The sequence below is a fragment of the Stigmatopora nigra genome, chromosome 18 (assembly GCF_051989575.1).
Source record: "Stigmatopora nigra isolate UIUO_SnigA chromosome 18, RoL_Snig_1.1, whole genome shotgun sequence".
NCBI classification, from domain to species: Eukaryota; Metazoa; Chordata; class Actinopteri; order Syngnathiformes; family Syngnathidae; genus Stigmatopora; species Stigmatopora nigra.
This window is the reverse complement of record NC_135525.1, coordinates 5,375,507-5,393,680: the sequence shown is the minus strand read 5'-3', so window position 1 is coordinate 5,393,680 and position 18,174 is coordinate 5,375,507. Positions and strand designations below refer to the sequence as shown.

The following is an 18,174-nucleotide window of genomic DNA, read 5'->3' as shown; positions in this document are numbered from 1 at the left end:
AGTATTTATCAATGGTCTTCCTTGAAGATCTCAGGGATTTTTATTTCACGTCCGAAGGAAATTTTTATATATACTTGATGGTTCCTGTCAAATCAGTTTAAATAGCTTAGTTGCATTTTTTTTTAAATTATACGTTTTTGAACATATGCTTCCATTCTGTAAAGCGGTTTTTAAATGTTTTGTCATGGAGAGTTCATTTTGTACAGTGTACAGAAACGAAAATTCCTTTGTGTAATGTTTTTATGGAGACATTTTTCTCATTAAAACAGATTTTTTAAAAAGATTTTTTTTTGTAATGGTTTTTAATGTACTATGTCGTAAAATGCAATCCTGTTTTTTTTTTCTTCTTTTTCTTCAACCTTTTGTTTGTGTTCTTGTTGTTTGTGACAACTGGTCCCGGTGGAAATCTGCCATCTCTGGAGCGCCCGTTGCCTTGGATGCCTGCTCAAATCGGAACGAACGCCACCTGCTTCCATCTCAGGCAAGCAAGCACACTTCACTTTACTTTTAAACGCTCAAAAGGGAGTTGAAAATATTGGAATCTAACACGACTTTTTCTTCTTTCAGTCACATCATGCATCATTTTCATCCACTGTACCTGCTGCTTCTTCTGCCAGTAAGCTGTAGCCTGAGTCCCCTTTCCAGCCACCAGGACCCTTTGCCGCTCCCTCCTCCGGCACCGAAACACGCCGTTGTCCTACAACCAAATCAGGGGACGACAAACCATTTAAATGCAAAACCAACACGTGAGTCTATACATTTTATTTTGTTTACATTTTTATGGAGGAAAGGTTCATATTTAAGCTAATATTTACTTATATAGTATTTAAAAATTTATATTGCTATATATGATATATATATATATATATATATATATATATATATATATATATATATATATATATATATATATATATATATATAAACATATATATATATATATATATATTATTATTATTTTTTTTTTTTTACATTTAAACAAGTAATGTAAGACTAATATATTCAATGCAAATGTCTTGAAAAAAATGTTTTATTCATTTTTTGTGTGTGTTGAAAAACAAAAGCTCCAGTAGACCAAGGCAGTAGCAAGGTGGGTGTCTTTATCGCGGCAGCGGTTGGGACGTGTACCCTGATGGCGGCTGTGTATTGCATCTACAACAAGTTTTACAACAAACAACCCTACCTGCACACCTATCTTCGAGAAGACCAAGGTACTTACAACTATATAACAAGGTCTTGAACCCGAGGGAGCAACATGATATGCTTTGAATCGAGCACAAAAACAACTTTTCTATTTGGAGGTCATTTTTTTTATTGATAGTTTTTACCTCCCTCCAATAATTTTGCTGATGCTAAATAATTTTAACTTTTCATAGCCACAATCTGTTAGAAAAAGGTTCAGAATTTTCAGAAATTCTGCAGAATAGTGCCAAAGTACAAGTTTTACTCCCTTTAAGTTAAAATAGTTCAATAAGTAAATCCGAATGATCCCATCCAGATCCTCACCCGGACCTGCGACCCACTGGCTACGGCACCCTTTCAGACACGCCCTCTGTCATCTCCGCCCCACCTTACTTGTCCCCGCCCCCTTCCTCTATGCCTTTCCCTTCTTTTTTAAGAGCCACCTCCTCTGGTTCCTCCTCAGGCTCCTTTAGAAGCATCTCTGCTAAAGATCTGCAGCAAAGTTGCATCTAAACAGCAAATCCACACAAACTTTAATCACATTCATGTTAGGCAATATTTTTCAAAGTACTTCAATCTAGTAGTCAATTGTATTTCTTGATGTTTAATTGGTCTTGTAATAGTCACCAGATTACTTTGAAAACGTGCCCAAAATGTGCATACTTTTTTTTTAACCACAAATGTAGCATCTTCCATCAAATATTAGTTATTCTGCCCAAAGATGTACATTATTAGATAAAATAATAATTTGCTGCATTGAAGATGATTGTAATCTTTGTTTTCATTCGTCTTCATTAGTCAATTATGGTAAACGAGTGTGCCTCCACCTGGTGCTGGACATTGGAATTAGTATACCCCAAATGTGAAAATTAAAAAAGCCAGACTATAGATAACAACATCTTGTGGTCAACGTTGGAATTTAAAAAAAAAAAAAAAATTTATATCAAAATAATCAAAAATACCTTAAGAACCCATCATTTTTCATTCAATTCTGCATATGCTGCCTTCTAGTGGTTTACAACAGAATTACACACATTATCAGATGACCCCACCATTGATGGGATGCTTTCATTCTTCTTTAGTCGCATCTTGCAAATCAATTAAGGCGCCACCATCTTGTAGTTGAACTACACCTAATAATTCCACCAAAAAGTAAAAACACAACATAGAGGGACTCTTTTCATTAATCACAAAAAATGCCATATAGGTGATGCTGTATAGACATTTTTTATGTATAATATATTTTGACTGGATTTGTTATCCAAATAAATAAGATAGCCCGCCAATCAGATTTTTAATTGAATTCCATACATCTCATTCGGAAACTTTTTACCAACAATAATAGATTGGGAGAGGCGGAGTCATTTTAAAATGAAGTTTTGATCATTAACTCTTTATTCTTTGGATTTTTCGTCTCTCTCCTCCGTCCTTTGGCAAAGCGTGCGCTCCAGGAATAGCACGCGGCGGAGGAAGTGACATGCTATACCTGCCGCTCACTCCGTAGTGGGGAGATTAGACTGCGTAATCTGGACTCAGGAAAGACAGCAGCCATGACTCTCGTCCAAAGTTGCCTCTCGTGGGTGTCCCACCACCCTAGAACATAAATCTAGATTAATTTTTAGTATTTTTTGACCATATTGAGGACAACTAAGTGCCACTTGGACTATGTATAGGAATTTGATTTCTCAACAACGGGGCTAAAGGTGAGTACATTTACAGCATGTTGGTTTTTTTAATTGTTTTTTTCTTCTAATATATATATTTTTTCTTCTTAATTTTGAAGTTTGGATGTGTTAACGGGGACTGAGCTTGTCGGGAGCGTGCACAGGCTGGACTGGGAAAGATGGAGATCCGGCCAGACAGGTTTAAGGCCGTGGCAGCCAAAACTCTGGGCAAAATCTATGGGTGAGTACATTCTATTTTTAAAGGAAAATATTGTAACATATTGCAGGTTTTTTTGCCCTTGTTTTTCCCTCTAGTCTCCATTTACACAGCGAGCGCTCAATGTAAAGTATCCCATACAGGAATTTGCTTTGAATAATTTATCAGTTGGGAGTCATGCGACAATCATCCCAATAAAACAGAAAAGGATGAAATAGAGGTTGATATTGACATAGTAAAATGATGTTTCGTAAATAATAGATTGAAAGAGAACTGATTTTCAATGGCTGCCGTTGATGGTGCTAGGTGTTTAATCCATTTGAATTGGGAGGGCTGGTAGGGAATGATGATTTGTTTACACGTACCCAGTTCTCCCACTAAAAAGGAACTCAGTGTCAGAAGGTTGGAAAAAGATACGCAATTTATCGTCTCTTGTCAGTGGCTAGAAAAGCTATTAGTAATCTATTAGTTTTGCTAGCTTGGTGACTCAAAATCCTCAAAATGTTACTTTGGAAGGAAATCCGGCAGTTTTACGTCACAGTTAAAACTCCAGCTATTTTGTGGGGGGATTTTTTTTGCAGTCAGATTTAAAATAATTTTTAGTTTATGAATTTAGGATAGAAATGAATTTTATTAATTGATGAAAATACACTCTACTGTACTTTGTTTAATAATTGGTCATTAACGAATATAAAAAAATATTAATTGTTCTCAGATTTATTATTAATAATAATGTCCCCACATACAACATCTGTTTATTTAAATAATTTACTGTAATATACATTGTTATATTTCATTAAAATATATAATCACATTCAATTAAAACTGATAATTTTGACTATCTATATAAGAATATATTTTACTCATGGGGAAAAATAATAAAATAGATTTTATATATCATAATTTTAAATTACATAATGAAATTACGTATCTACATCTCAATTAACAACATTTTCATTCATTCTTTGCCTCACTTTGAATTCATGTAGATTTTATTGATATGACTACATACATTCAAAAAGATGATATAGAATGTGATTGAACATAATTAATCTCGTATTATAACTACATATTAATTATTACACTTGCATTTACCGTCAATTTCAGCTAATGAGTTGAAATAAATTATTTCATTATCATACTGCACTATTGCATTATTCCTGAATACATTTGATTGACACTATTTCTATATGGGACGAATTGGATACTATTGATATTATACAAAATTCCCCAAACTTTCCCTCCATTGCTACTTTTTCCCACCTGTGTCGTGACGGCAGCAGCGACTTAAGTGGCGTCTGGCTTCCTGCCGTGCGGCGCGTGTCACGCACGAAATCGAGAGCGCCACACCCTGTAATCCGGAGGGGGAAGGGGTTACGCCTAGGCGTGTGCGGGGGCGCCGGCCGCTGGCTCCTTCGCCGGCCGGGGATTTGCCGGCCTCGACAGCTTGGAACGGACCAAGGCTATTTGTAGAGGGGATTTAAGTGTTTAGACCACAGATCAAATCCTGAACAGTAAGAAAAGGAAGTCAGTCAATGCCAACTGGCTCACTTTGTGGGCGTCCAATCCATTTGAAGTGGGAGATTGGCAGCAAAGGGATTCTTGATGAAATAAAATCCATTTTTTTAATCAAATGTTAGTTTTTGGGTAAAAAATCTTAATACATTTTCATTAATAATTGTTTTTTTGGGAGGAAATTAATAATTTAATTGAGAATCAACCTTTAAAAATAATTGTAGTTTGAATTTTTTGGGTAACCAAAAAGTGGTTTTGTTTTGAACTAAAAAATGTATATACTATACATCTTTATAATTTTTTTGGGAGTGCTTTGTTTTTTTGTGTGAAAATACGAACCTCAATTAATGTTGAATAATTATTTTCAAAAATCATCTTTTTTTTAAACATCTTGACCTTTTTGTGTAAAAAAAACAACAACTAACAAATTGGCTGTATTTTATTTTTGAAGAAAATGGCTTTTCTGTGTAAAATTTTACTTTGGGGGGGGGTAAGAAAAAAGGGCTATTGTCCCCCAAAAAAGTGTATACATTCCTTTTAAGATTTTTTTTTTTTGCTGCCAATTTCTCTTAGTCTACATGGATTGGATTTCTAATGCCGCATTAGCAATCAAAATCAGTAAGTCATGTACATATATGATTAGAGAGTGGTATTAACACATTTAGTATATGAATGAGACAAGGGTTAGTTCAGGGCACAGGTGTCAAACTGGCAGCTCGTGGGCCAGGATTTGGCTCTGTACTTACTTACACACAGCCACACTGGAAAACTCGGGTAACCTGCAAGGATTACAGCGGATTACCTTTTAATTCACGTTCAAGTCACCAAATACACATCCGCTCTATTGGAAAATGTCAAAAGAATCATTAAAACAACAAGAACAACTCCGATAGATTGTTTTGACAGTATTTGAAAAAAACAAGTTGGAAGGAAAGAAGAGAAAAGACTAAAATAGTTCAAGGCTTCCAGAATGATTAATAATTCATACTTCTATTAATACTTGATCAGCATCAATGACTGCATGACTCGCACTAAGAATATCAAGATCAGGTTTCTAAATAAAATCAGGGCTAATGTGAATGTGTGTGTGAGTACTTCAACCAAAAACAACTGGAAATGACCAAAAATGTACTAAGTTTTTTATTCATTGTGAATCTCAATACTTTAGTCACGTTGCAAAATATTTTCTAGCAATACATTGACAAACAAATGACTCTTTTTGTCCTTCTGTTGTGAATTTAAATGGTTTGTCATTGCTAAAAACGACCAATCCATTTGAAGAAGAATTAGGTCAATTGGCCACTGGGTTAAGAGACTTAAAAGAACTAAAGTGTACTCATTTTTTTCCGCCATGGATATTTTAATCGGATGCAGTAATGCTTGAGATGTAACTTTTCACGTCATTTTGTTGTGGTACAGGGCCCTGGAGAAAAAGCAGGAGAATGGAGAGACCATCGAATTGTCGGCTGAAGGCCGTCCGGAGCTCGTGGAGGAGAAGGAGCTGCCCGTGGTGGATTGTACTTGCTTCGGGTTGCCGCGTCGCTATATCATCGCCATCCTGTCGGGTATCGGCTTCTGTATCTCCTTTGGGATTCGCTGCAATCTGGGCGTGGCCATCGTCAGTATGGTCAATAGCCACACTGTCTACCGGGACAACAAGGAAGTGGTGGTGGTGAGTCAGTCGACTAACCAAATACATCTTAATTTCTCATTAAATATTTAAAATATGTTTTTAAAATAAGACATTAATTATGGCTTAGTGAATTGCTACATTACAAATGTTTTTTTTGAAGACTACAAAAATATATATTTTGTTTAAATGGTCAGTAAAAATACAGTAAGTAAGTACCTAAGTGATATATGTTCTCAATCAAGTAAAGTGAATTGAAGAGTAAATATTCTAATTTGAATAATTTTTAAAGTTACATAAACTTTTTTAATAAATTATTTGAAAATATTTATCTTTAAAAACACATTTTTCCCATTTTTATATATATATATATATATATATATATATATATATATATATATATATATATATATATATATATATATATATATATATATATATATATATATATATATATATATATATATATATATATATATATATATATATATATATATATATATACTTGTATTACTGGTTATTTATTTTTTTCCTTTTTCAATTTGGCATTTTCTCAATTTTAGCTGAATTTATCAATGTCATTTATCAATACTATTTCCTCCAATGCTTTAAATGTGTCAACCCCTTGCCTGCCATTGAACTACCATTCACTCACTGTCACCCTCCCACTTTAAATGGATTGGACGTCTACTTAGCGATAAGCTTGTGACAAACTCATTTAAATTCACGGGCACCCACCACCCATTTGGACACCAGGCATTGTTAATGCCTCTAAAAATCATGCACCAAGAAATCAAAACTTTATGAATATCATTTAATTTTCCTTGTTTTTTTTTTCCCCCTACCAGAAAGCTCAGTTCGACTGGGACCCCGAGACGGTGGGAATGATCCACGGCTCCTTCTTCTGGGGTTACATCGTCACTCAAATTCCCGGCGGCTTCATCTGCCAAAAATTTGCCGCCAACAGGTTAGCGTCCAACTCCATTTATCCATTTTATCTCCTTCTATACTTCCTTCTCGGCTTTCAGGGTTTTCGGCTTCGCCATCGTGGCGACGTCCTTCCTCAACATGCTCATCCCGTCGGCAGCCCGCATGCATTTTGGCTGCGTCATCCTCGTCAGGATCTTTCAAGGACTGGTGGAGGTGACGCACGCACGCATGCTACCCCACCACGGCAACTGTCTAGTTTAAGCGTCACTTGTTTCCCCGCAGGGGGTTTCGTACCCGGCCTGTCATGGCATCTGGGCCAAATGGGCGCCACCCCTGGAGAGAAGCCGCCTGGCTACGACGGCCTTTTGTGGTAAAGTTGGATTTAAAAAAGACAGTCAGTGCGTATGATGGAGTCTAATATAGTATTTTTTTTCAGGTTCTTATGCAGGTGCTGTCATTGCCATGCCATTGGCCGGAATTCTGGTCCAGTACTCTGGATGGTCCTCAGTCTTTTATGTCTATGGTAAGCATTTTGTCCTTGTTTTGCAGTAAGTATTATTGCAAAAATAATGGTGAGTTACTTTTTTCATTAAATTTGTACTTTTCTAATTAGTTTTTGTTGAAAATAAATGTAAACTTAAAAAATGTAAACTTAAATTTAGCTATTACAGGAATCAGATGATTTTCATTGAGTTATTTTTTTATGTATTTATTTTTTTTCATTTTTTTTAACAAAAAATGCTGTGCTGTTTCCCTTTAAAAACATTCAAATGACTAAATTAAAACAAAAATAACTAAATATTTTACTTAAATTCCTTTATTTGAATCATTTTTAAAAAACTAATTGAAACTTAAATTGCTATCCATTATTGTTTAACTCATTGCCTGTCTAGTATTTACCATGTGCTTCTGATACTAAAATAATAAATGACCTGCATTAAACACCCCAAGTGACAGTGATAGACAGATTGGACATCTCAATGTCTCCCAATGGCCACTACTTAAGACCCTGTTCCCCCTCTGTCAGGAACTTTCGGAATCATGTGGTACTGCTTTTGGATCATGGTGTCATACGAAAGCCCCGCCGCCCATCCCACCATCACGGAAGAGGAGCGCAATTACATCGAGGAGAGCATCGGCGACTCGGCTCAACAGTCCATTTCGGTGCGTCCGTATTTCACCTGGCGATGGCATCCCCCCCTATCTCCCCTAACCCTTTCTTTCCGCTTTCAGAAATTCAACACGCCATGGAGGGCCTTCTTCACCTCCATGCCCGTCTATGCTATCATCGTGGCCAACTTCTGCAGGAGTTGGACCTTCTACCTGCTCCTCATCAGCCAGCCCGCCTACTTTGAGGAGGTCTTTGGATTCGAGATCAGCAAGGTGACTTTGTACATTTTGGAATAGACAAACAGAATGCGGGAAAAAAACTGTTTTTGGACACAAAGGTGGGAATCGTGTCGGCCCTCCCCCACTTGGTGATGACCATTATTGTGCCAATCGGAGGCCAGATTGCCGACCACCTGCGCTCCAACCACATCATGACCACCACCAATGTTAGGAAACTCATGAACTGTGGGGGTAAGCAAAGTTTGTGCTTCTTAATCCATTATTTTTTTGTCTATTTTCTCAACAACAGTGAACAATTTTGAATAGAATTGCTAAGGAACATTTGATTTTAGCATTGAAGTTAGAACACCGAATTTTTTGCATGATCCAAACTAATTATAACTGCATAAAATATAGTCTCAATAAATCTGGTTGTGACAATTTTGTGTTAAAAATTCAATCGCAATAAATTTCAATTATTTCAATGTAATATATCATATAGTTCATTCATGTTGAGTATTTAATTTTTCTTATATTTCAAATGTGAAAAATAGTTGTTGTTTTACAAAATTTTACAATGTTTTTTTTTTTTGTAATTTAGTCTTTCCTAGATTTTGAGTTACTTTTCTACATTCTTGGTTATTTTTTAACAGTGGAAAGTTTCAATGTGTTGTCGAGGCGCTCAATAAACTCCTTGTTTTCTTGTCAGGTTTTGGCATGGAGGCCACCTTTCTGCTGGTGGTGGGCTTCTCCCACACCAAGGGTGTGGCCATCTCCTTCTTGGTCCTTGCGGTGGGATTTTCAGGCTTTGCCATCTCAGGTGAAGTCAAACAAAGACCCTTTCCTCTTTTGCACAAACACTGATGACTAAATATTGTTATTCTCCCTTTATCATTGAATGTGTTGCATTGCTTTCAGGTTTCAATGTCAACCACCTGGACATTGCACCGCGCTATGCCAGCATCCTGATGGGCATCTCCAATGGGGTGGGCACGCTTTCCGGGATGGTGTGCCCACTTATCGTGGGCGCCATGACTAAACATAAGGTGAGATACATTTGAAATGCAATTTGCAAAGCTGGGCTCGAGCAAATCTCCATGTTTTTTTTGCAGACGCGCGAAGAGTGGCAAGGCGTCTTTCTCATTGCGTCCGTTGTCCATTATGGAGGCGTCATATTTTACGGTATGTACTATGTTTAAAGGACAAGCACGAACCATTCATTTAAAAGTACTTTAATTACTGAAATTCTAATTTAACAAAAAGACAGAACCTCAAAAACATGGGGGGAACATTATTTAATGGAAATGATAGTGAAATACAACTAAAACTTGGAAAATGCTAACTAAAAAAATAAAATCAAAAAAGAACCCTGAGAAGCCATAGTGTAGAAATATTCAAAATAAAACATTAAATCATTCCAAATACACACAAAAAAGAAATGGAAAAGTATAGAATTTTTTAAAGTAAATAAAACATGTAGTTCCTTGCAAATGATGATAAACAGTCGTCAATCAATTTGAGAACGGACTAGCCTTGGATGAGCTGTCACTCACTGCAGGCCTCTTCGCCTCGGGGGAGAAGCAAGCCTGGGCCGAACCGGAGCAGTTGAGCGACGAGAAGTGCGGCATCCTAGACGAAGACGAGCTGGCTAACGAGACGGAGGAGCTATACCGTAACGCCGGCGGGGTAGGCGGCGGCGGCGGCTACGGGGCCACCGCCCAGGACCCCAACGGGGGCGGCGGCTGGGTGTCAGACTGGAACAAAACAGAGGAGTATGTGCAACCGGCTGCTGGCGACGGCCAGGAGCTGACCTAAAATGGCCGCCGACCCTCCGGCCGGGAACGTTTACAGCGACTGGGGCGGCTCCGCTCGGGGGCGGGATGAACTTTTTTGCAGATTCCGCCCGCTGGAGCGAAACCGCACAGGTGGACTTTAGTCAGTCTACGTCAGGGGTCTTCACCAACTCGGGTCCTCGAGAGCAGATATTCGCTGTGTTTTCCCGATCGTCGCCCTCCAACATACCATAATCAAATAGTCATGGTCACTTTTTCCAATCATTTGATTCAGGTGTGGGAGAGGATGGAGACATGGAAAACAAACCGGATGGAGGACCCGAGTTGGTGCGCCCCTCATCTTTGTGTTTGTTTGTGATTGCGTTTGGTCTTAGACTTGATTTGAGTTATCGTAGACAAACATTTTTCCACCTCCAATCAGAGAGAGAGAGAACAGATTTTGACCAAAGATTTTTTTTATGCACAATCTCAAGAGCTTTTGTGCCAATTTATAAGCAAGGCGGACTCTTCATTTGCTGCCATTGACGGCAATGGATGTCCAATCCTTTTTTTTTTTTTGTTAAATAGTAGTGGACGTCCAGTGCCGTCAAAATGGTCAAAATACGATCATTCTTTGAAATTTTCTGCAGAACCCGATAAATATGTAAAAAGTGAATCACATTTGGAAGTAGGACTGTCCAATAAACAATAGTTCTACATAGAATGTACTTGTATTTGATTGGTAGAACTACAATATTGTAGCACAACATAGGGTAATTTAATGAACTTTACCTCATTTAAATGTATAAAAAACATTCATAGTAAAAATGGTGTCATATCAATTAGGCTAATGAACCAATCCTTCTGATGCCTTTTTTTTTGCTTGAATTTACTTTAACAAATATAAAGTACTGAAAAAATAGAAATATAGAAAAATGCAACTGCAAGTATGTAGAAAAGTTAAACAAATTAAAAATGTTAATATAGGAAATTTATTAAATGCTTTCAGCCATATTCTTTCAAGTAACTTTTAATCAATCATTTTGATGTACTTTAAAAAACAACAACATTGAAAACATACAAAGTTTAGAAAAAGCACTGGGAAATGTTCAGGGTGAGTTCCTGGGGGGAAAAAATGGCCACCAGTTCAGTATCTCCTCTGCCTGGGCGAGAAGACGGTATTGGGATTGCTATCACGCTCACGTTCCTTGTCTCGTTCCTTCTGGCTGTTGGGCGACAGTGCCGCCGTCTCTGGCTTCTTCTCACTTTTGAAAAGATCTCGCCCCGTACGCAGGATGTGCTCCTCCATTTTGCGATGGCGCTTCATGTCCGACAGAACTTTGTCCAGCCGAGCTTCCCTCTTCACCGAGGAGCGACCTGATGAACCTGTTAGAGTCAAGTTAGGAAATAGGAAATCTCAGTCTTTCAATTGTATAGTACACATGCTAATATATCTTTCTATTAGTTTGATGAGGTCTGTTTTTATGGTCTGAAAATGTTTAATCTCAGTGATTCCTGATTTTTAAGTCTTGGTTTTGACTCCCCAAACTAGAGTTAATTTATTGTATTTAATCCATTAATGATAATAAGCCTTTTTAAATGTGTAATGCTCACCCGGTGTTCGGCGCCTGTTAATGAACGAGTTTTTCGGGGTCCCTTGGATCTGTTGCTCTTCGTCAAAGTCAAATTCAGTAGGACTGGGAGGCCTGGAATGAAAATCTAATGAAACCTAACATCTTTGAGGAATACAAAATGGCATTGATAGGATGTTCTGACGCACTTGCGTTCCCTCTCCTTCCTCTCTCTCTCCTCTGCCTCGTCATCCAGGTTTTCCCTTTCGGGCGACAGACTGCGTTCAGGTGTGGGTGGTCTTCTGGGCAAGGGTTCAAAGTTGAACTCCAGCATTTCACCTTTAGACAGCAGTTCATAAAGTCTCTTGATTTCAGCAGGAGGGGGCATCCAGTTCTTGGGGTCTTCCATTTCTTCGTCGCTGTACACCAGCTCCCATTCGCCGTCCTTGTGGGACGTCGGCGTTGCTTCTTCCTCGGCGACTGCCGCCACTGATGGAGATGCGTTTGGGTGTTTGTCTTCCTCGGGTTTGGCTGTGTCTTGGTCTAGGGAGGAAAAAAAACTATTTAGGGGGAATTGTTGGACTAAATCTTGCACTGTAAACACACTAGGGGACTTGAATATTGTTGTTCACGTCCATGTTTGAATTCCTGACCTTTGCCCTCAGTATTTTCAGCGTCCTCCGCTGGTGCTGCTGTCATCTCTGCATCCTTCTGCTCCGTGCTTTCCTCTTCCTTTTTGCTTTCCTTTTGATTTTCTGCTTCTTTCACACCAAGAGCTTGGATGCCCTCATGCAGGGACACATCTGTGACCTCAGCCTGCATCCTTCAAAAAGGTCAATTCTTCAGAAAAAAAGGTAAATAATAAAACAATGTTATAGTCTTGGCATGCATTTTCATGCATTGAACACATCTATGTAATAGGATCGACAATTAACCTAAGGAGAATGGCACAATTAAATGCTGAAAATGTTATTTGGTGAACTTGCTGGGGAATAGTATTAGGTTTTTTTCATTTAAAATCATTAGCAAAAAACATGAGTGCGTTAGCTTGTATTTACCGAATCCTGCGTTGTGTCCTTGCTGAACGCGAGGATATAGTTAGCTCCGACAGTGAAGAAAATTGACAGAGTCATCCATTATAACTAAACGACAATGGACGTACGTAAACATAGCGCCATTTTGGAAGAGTTTGCACTCACGTCGACTTGCATATTATGTGGATTAAATTGTGTCGAAAGTGCGGAAGCGACTCACAAATCCGAGAGATACGACGGCAAATGCTTTCCATTTGCGTACTCTGATGTCAAAAAAAATCATGATAATATTCAAACTACAAAGAAATATTCGGTGCAGATATTGTACGTAGTTTGTAAACACTATTTTGGAATTTGTATTTTTCCACGCTTCCGACTTCTCGTCCACTCCGCAGCGTTTGGAAATCTAGACAACGTCACTTCTGTCATGGGAGAACGAGACGGAAACATGTTAACTGGGCTGTCATTGGCTGAGTCTCGTCGGTGACACTTAGGCGGGCTCTGATTGGCCTACCGTCTTTTCCGTTTTCGTGGTCCTTGTTTGAAAACTGAGTTCATTTTTTTCCTTCGAGTGTCTCGCCATTGTTAAAATGCGACGTCGACAATACTGCCGAATTGCAAATTATAACAGTGTTCAAACACAATAAAGACTTTGGCGTCCGAAACATATCATAGGTAAGTGATGAAAAAAATGAATACTTTATTTGAGAGCAACTTGTAAAATGTTGATTTCGAATCTCATATGGCATAGCATTTAGCAGCTAATTGTTACTCGCTACTTCTTCCTCGTGTTTCTCCCTCGAGTTTATTTTCCATACATATATTTTGGGCGTTTTACCGTTCCAACAATTTCAGAGAATTTGCATACCGACTTGTTTGTTAATGTAAAACATTTCATTGAAGGGTGGAAACATGGCCCAGCGTGTGGCTGTATCGGAAGGCGGTCGCAAGAAGACCTCCAGAGTGATGGTCGCGGTTCGTCTGCGTCCTTTTATGGACAAACAAGACGAGAAAGGCGAAGGACCTTGTGTCAGAGGTTTGGACTCCCAGAACCTGGAGATTGTAAACTGGAGAAATGCTACAGAAACGCTCAAATACCAGTAAGTAACCCCTATCTCAAACACAAGTTCCGTGCAAAACGGGGCTAACCCAAAACATGTAAATAACATTAAATATTGCCCGCAAAACAAGCTTGAGTTGCGTATTTCTCCACTTGAACATTAAACACTTAAAGTGCCCCACTGTATTGGACAGTGTCAAAAAGAAACTGCCACACTAACTCTTTATTATGTTTATTAGTTTTTCAGTAGTGTATATACATATAAATAATTTAGATAATTGTATTGCTTATATCCATTAATTCTTAACCTCCTAAAACCCAAATTCTTGCAAGGTCTGCATTTTTATTTTCTATGATATTTAGGCTTATTGGAACCAGATGAGTGTAAAAACAAAGAATTGTCTTTTTACATTATGTAATTTCTGAGAGATGCCAGTCACTCTAAACCCCGCCCCCTTTTTCAGCTTCGATGTATTCCACGGTGAGCAAACGACCCAACAAGAAGTATTCCTATCATCCGTGAAGCCAATTTTACCACACATAACCAGAGGTCAAAATGCAAGTGTCTTTGCTTATGGGCCAACAGGCGCTGGTATGTCACCACATGGTTTTAAGCCATGCCATTGGTCGGTATTTGTGAGAGATGATTTATGCTGTTGTTATTGTTTTTAAGGTAAGACACACACAATGTTGGGGAGTTCTCAGCAGCCCGGCGTGATCCCCCGTGCTCTCGGGGAAGTTTTCAATTTGGTCAATGCTCAGAAAGAAGATGAGGGTTGGGACTATTCCATTGGAATGTCGTATTTGGAGATTTACAATGAAAAGGTATGCTGGTGGTCTCCTCTAATGGATTTACAGAAAACTCTGGTTGTCAGTGCTCTTGATATTAATAGACATCAAATTTGTTTCCAACCAACCTTCAGGTACTGGATCTTCTATCGCCCGGCTCCCAGGATTTGCCCATCCGCGAGGACAAAGACAAGAACATCCTCATCCCCGGTCTGACGCACATGAGCATCTCCTCTTTTTCTGACTTTGAGCGCCATTTTGTGCCGGCTAGCCTCAATCGAACGACGGCGTCCACCAAACTCAACCAGCGCTCCAGTCGGAGTCACGCCATCCTCCTTGTAAAGGTTTGAGTGTTACAGTATTTTTTCTTCTTTCGGTGAATTCTAGAGCCACGGCTGGACGCTATAGATAAAGAAATGATCATAAGAATAAACTAAGTGTTAGATTAGATTAGATTTTATTCACACCCTACTCGGGGAAGTTCACTTTGTTGCGGTAGTAAGAAGGTGAAAACAGACATGGGAAAATACATTGTCGACTAGAATTTCTTTGGAACTTTTTTAAAAATTCAAATTAATTCAAAAAGAGTTTCCCAACTTTTAAGAAATAAAAAAATACCAGGCTAAAACAACTAACCATAATTTAACTGCCAAATTAACTGAATAATTTCACTGTAGTTCATCCTTATTTTATTGCTTTGTAGCTCTTGGAAAAAATGTATTTTTTCTTTTTTTAAGTCTCTTCCGACCCTCTAGAATGACAATCTGGCCCAGTGACCAATCACATGATCAAATAAGGGGCATTTTAGTAAGTTGAGAGTAAGCGCGGTCTCCCCAGGCTGCATTTCCCACTCCCTTAGATCCAAAGTAACATACAAGGAAGTTAACCTGAATCGTGATTCCCATATGAAGCCTTAGCCTGTAAGGAGCATCTTTGCGGGTTCTGGTCTCTGTGCAGTAGACCAGGATTTAGTTTGGGATGCTCAAATCAACTCTCTCCCGGGACACTCCCGTTAGCAACCATTTGGCTTTCTGGGACCTAATTGGGAGAAGTACACGCTGGCCTTTGTTCTTCCCCGTCCAGAATTGACCTCAAGCCTTCTCTGCGTTTGTTTAGGTGGTACGAACGGAGCGCTCCCTACCCCGCCGCCAACAAACGGGTAAACTCTACCTGGTGGACCTGGCCGGCTCGGAGGACAACCGGCGCACGGGCAACCGGGGCATCCGCCTGAAGGAAAGCGGCGCCATCAACCTTTCGCTCTTCACCCTCAGCAAAGTGGTGGACTCGCTGCGCTCGGGCGCCCCCACCCGCGTGCCCTACCGGGACAGCAAGCTCACGCGGCTGCTCCAGGACTCCCTCGGGGGCTCGGCGCACTCGCTCATGATCGTCAACATCGCGCCCGAGTACGAGTACTGCTTCGATACGGTCGGGGCGCTCAACTTTGCGGCCAAATCCAAACTCATCGTCAACAAGCCTTTTACGCGGGAAACCGTGGCTGTGTTGCCAGGTGAAGTCCAGGATTTTCTTTTTTAAATTCCAAAATCTGTTAGGCAGGGGCTGGGAATCTTTTTGACAGAGAGAGCCATAAACAATTCATATTTTTAGAGGTTTTTTTTGGTTTGTTTCATTCACATCATTTCTTATGGTTACAGTTAGATTTTTTTATTACATTTTAAAATATGAAATTGAATGAACAGTCACATATCACTAATTTTCCCCATGTAAAATTATGTCATGCTATATATATATGCAAATGGAAAATGTCTTGGGAAAGTACCAGCATGGGGTTATAGGAAAAAAATATATATCAGAAGTGAAAAGCTCAGCAGGTACACATGCCTTATTTAATCAAGATGTTTGGCTCTCTACACAGTGAAACGGGCCAGAGAGGACCACGAGGCGGGGCAGCCTGCCACCGAGCCTCACAAAAAGAAGCAGAAGGACGAGAAGAAAGCCGAACGTCCCGGGTGAGTCCCATTCGCGTCGCTTGGGTGCCGACTGTCGGCGGGCACACATCAACATAGCTCCAATGTCTCCTCAGCTCATCGTCCGACGACTCGCTCATGAACAGGCTACTGGCTCTGGAGAAGCGGGTGATGCGTTGCGAAGGCAAAGAAAACGCCGGCCCTCTCAGGGACGCCACTCACAAGGAGATCCAGGTAACTTGAGCATCTCGACGTGGTCCTCAACAGCCGTTTTTATCCCGGTGGACTTTTGACAGGCGTTGAGAGAAGAGCACAAGGCTAGTTTGGCCAAGAAGTCCGGGAACGGCGCGGCGCCTCTGCAGCTCAAGCAGGCCAATGTCGCCAAGGGGAATGCGCAGAAGGCCTTGGTGCAGCCCATGCACGATCACTGTGAAGGTAAAAATGAATCATTATTTTCCCCTTTAAACAGCTTAGAGTGACGTTAACTAATCCGAATTTGTCTTTCTCTGGGTCAGCATCCCAGCAGCTCGTCAGGAAGCAATCGGTGTGCGTCATGAGGAAAACCGGCGCCGTGCAGCTCCCGGATGGCAAAGAGAACCAAATGGTGAACGGCTGGGAGTCGCAGATGGACCAGAAACTTCTGGAACAATCCCGGCAAAAGATTCTTCACATCCTCAACACGGGTTCCATCAAAGAGCTCAAAAGCCTCCAGCAGATCGGCGTCAAGAAGGCAGAGCTGATTATGGGCTGGCGAGAAGTGCGAGGTGCCTTTGGCAAGGTAATTGTGAGGAGAAAGCCGCCATTTTTTGGTGACTTGGCTGAATGTTTCACTCTCTTTCCGCAGCTGGAAGATTTAAGTCAAGTGGAGGGCATGACGGAAAAACGCTTTTCCACTTTTATGAAGGTAATATGTCCTCCAAATTTTAATTGTTTTTTTCCTAAGTTGACAACTTCTAATGTAGCTTTTTCTGTCTGCAGGCAAATCTTCTGAGTCTGATGGCAAAGTGAAAAGCTGCCTTTTTACTACTTGGAATGTGAATATGTGTATATATAATGAACTTGGAAGACATTTTGTTACACTTTGGGTCTTTTTTTTTCTCCCAAGTGCAAAGTTCTACATGCTTTTTGACAAGTTTTCTTTGGATTTTTCTTGAATTTTTATTCTTATTAAAAAAATAATCATGTGAAAACATTTTCATTCACACATTCTCTGCCGTGTTATTTCTTATTTACCTTTCCAGTCTTGTTTGTGTCTAAGATAAGATAAGAACAGATAGAGATGAACAAATTCTGCATGATGATAAAATTCAAGATCTCGAATATGCTCAAAATTCAATTCAAATGAATCAAACCATTTTTTTTACATAAGGAATTTAATACAATACTACAAGCAGAGGTAAAAATACAGGGTGTTCCAAAATGTGTGACCCCTTTTCGTTGGTCATTAATTTAAAGCATTTTCAATAGAATTGACCTTAAATTTTCACAGCTTGTGCAGAAAAGTGTCATGTTTTTTTTCTTTTATATGTATAAAATACTTATGAAACGTACACATT

At 39.4% G+C, this 18,174-nt stretch overlaps 4 protein-coding genes across 6 annotated transcripts; 3 read left to right on the top strand and 1 right to left on the bottom strand.

Moving 5' to 3' along the window:
• Positions 1-571: 571 nt before the first annotated feature.
• On the top strand, positions 572-2,020 carry LOC144212111 (uncharacterized). Its single transcript, XM_077739749.1, has 3 exons — positions 572-746; positions 1,065-1,211; positions 1,499-2,020. Exons 1-3 carry the CDS (start codon positions 575-577, stop codon positions 1,693-1,695), a joined length of 516 nt encoding a protein of 171 aa, XP_077595875.1. The 5' UTR covers positions 572-574; the 3' UTR covers positions 1,696-2,020.
• Positions 2,021-2,685: 665 nt separating this feature from the next.
• On the top strand, positions 2,686-10,963 carry LOC144211918 (vesicular glutamate transporter 1-like). Of its 2 annotated transcripts, XM_077739483.1 has the most exons (14): positions 2,687-2,885; positions 2,966-3,087; positions 5,998-6,250; positions 7,057-7,175; positions 7,237-7,351; positions 7,421-7,508; positions 7,575-7,661; positions 8,166-8,302; positions 8,372-8,521; positions 8,587-8,719; positions 9,177-9,287; positions 9,386-9,513; positions 9,580-9,649; positions 10,026-10,963. In XM_077739483.1, exons 2-14 carry the CDS (start codon positions 3,026-3,028, stop codon positions 10,280-10,282), a joined length of 1,710 nt encoding a protein of 569 aa, XP_077595609.1. In that variant the 5' UTR covers positions 2,687-2,885; positions 2,966-3,025; the 3' UTR covers positions 10,283-10,963. The 2 variants fall into 2 exon arrangements, with proteins under 2 accessions (XP_077595608.1, XP_077595609.1); XM_077739482.1 differs by having other exon boundaries at positions 2,686-2,885; positions 8,166-8,521.
• A 337-nt stretch (positions 10,964-11,300) lies between these two features.
• pagr1 (PAXIP1 associated glutamate-rich protein 1) lies at positions 11,301-13,058 on the bottom strand. Of its 2 annotated transcripts, none has more exons than XM_077738966.1 (5): positions 12,869-13,058; positions 12,464-12,650; positions 12,020-12,353; positions 11,854-11,945; positions 11,301-11,625 (listed from the first exon to the last, which is right to left on the bottom strand). In XM_077738966.1, the coding sequence occupies exons 2-5, from the start codon at positions 12,630-12,632 to the stop codon at positions 11,387-11,389; spliced, it is 834 nt and encodes a 277-aa protein (XP_077595092.1). In that variant the 5' UTR covers positions 12,633-12,650; positions 12,869-13,058; the 3' UTR covers positions 11,301-11,386. The 2 variants fall into 2 exon arrangements, with proteins under 2 accessions (XP_077595092.1, XP_077595093.1); XM_077738967.1 differs by having other exon boundaries at positions 12,464-12,633.
• Positions 13,059-13,751: 693 nt separating this feature from the next.
• Positions 13,752-17,820, top strand: kif22 (kinesin family member 22). Its single transcript, XM_077738902.1, has 11 exons — positions 13,752-13,944; positions 14,369-14,496; positions 14,578-14,729; positions 14,828-15,037; positions 15,810-16,200; positions 16,567-16,660; positions 16,735-16,852; positions 16,915-17,053; positions 17,134-17,396; positions 17,463-17,522; positions 17,597-17,820. Exons 1-11 carry the CDS (start codon positions 13,757-13,759, stop codon positions 17,624-17,626), a joined length of 1,773 nt encoding a protein of 590 aa, XP_077595028.1. The 5' UTR covers positions 13,752-13,756; the 3' UTR covers positions 17,627-17,820.
• The last annotated feature ends 354 nt before the right edge of the window (positions 17,821-18,174 follow it).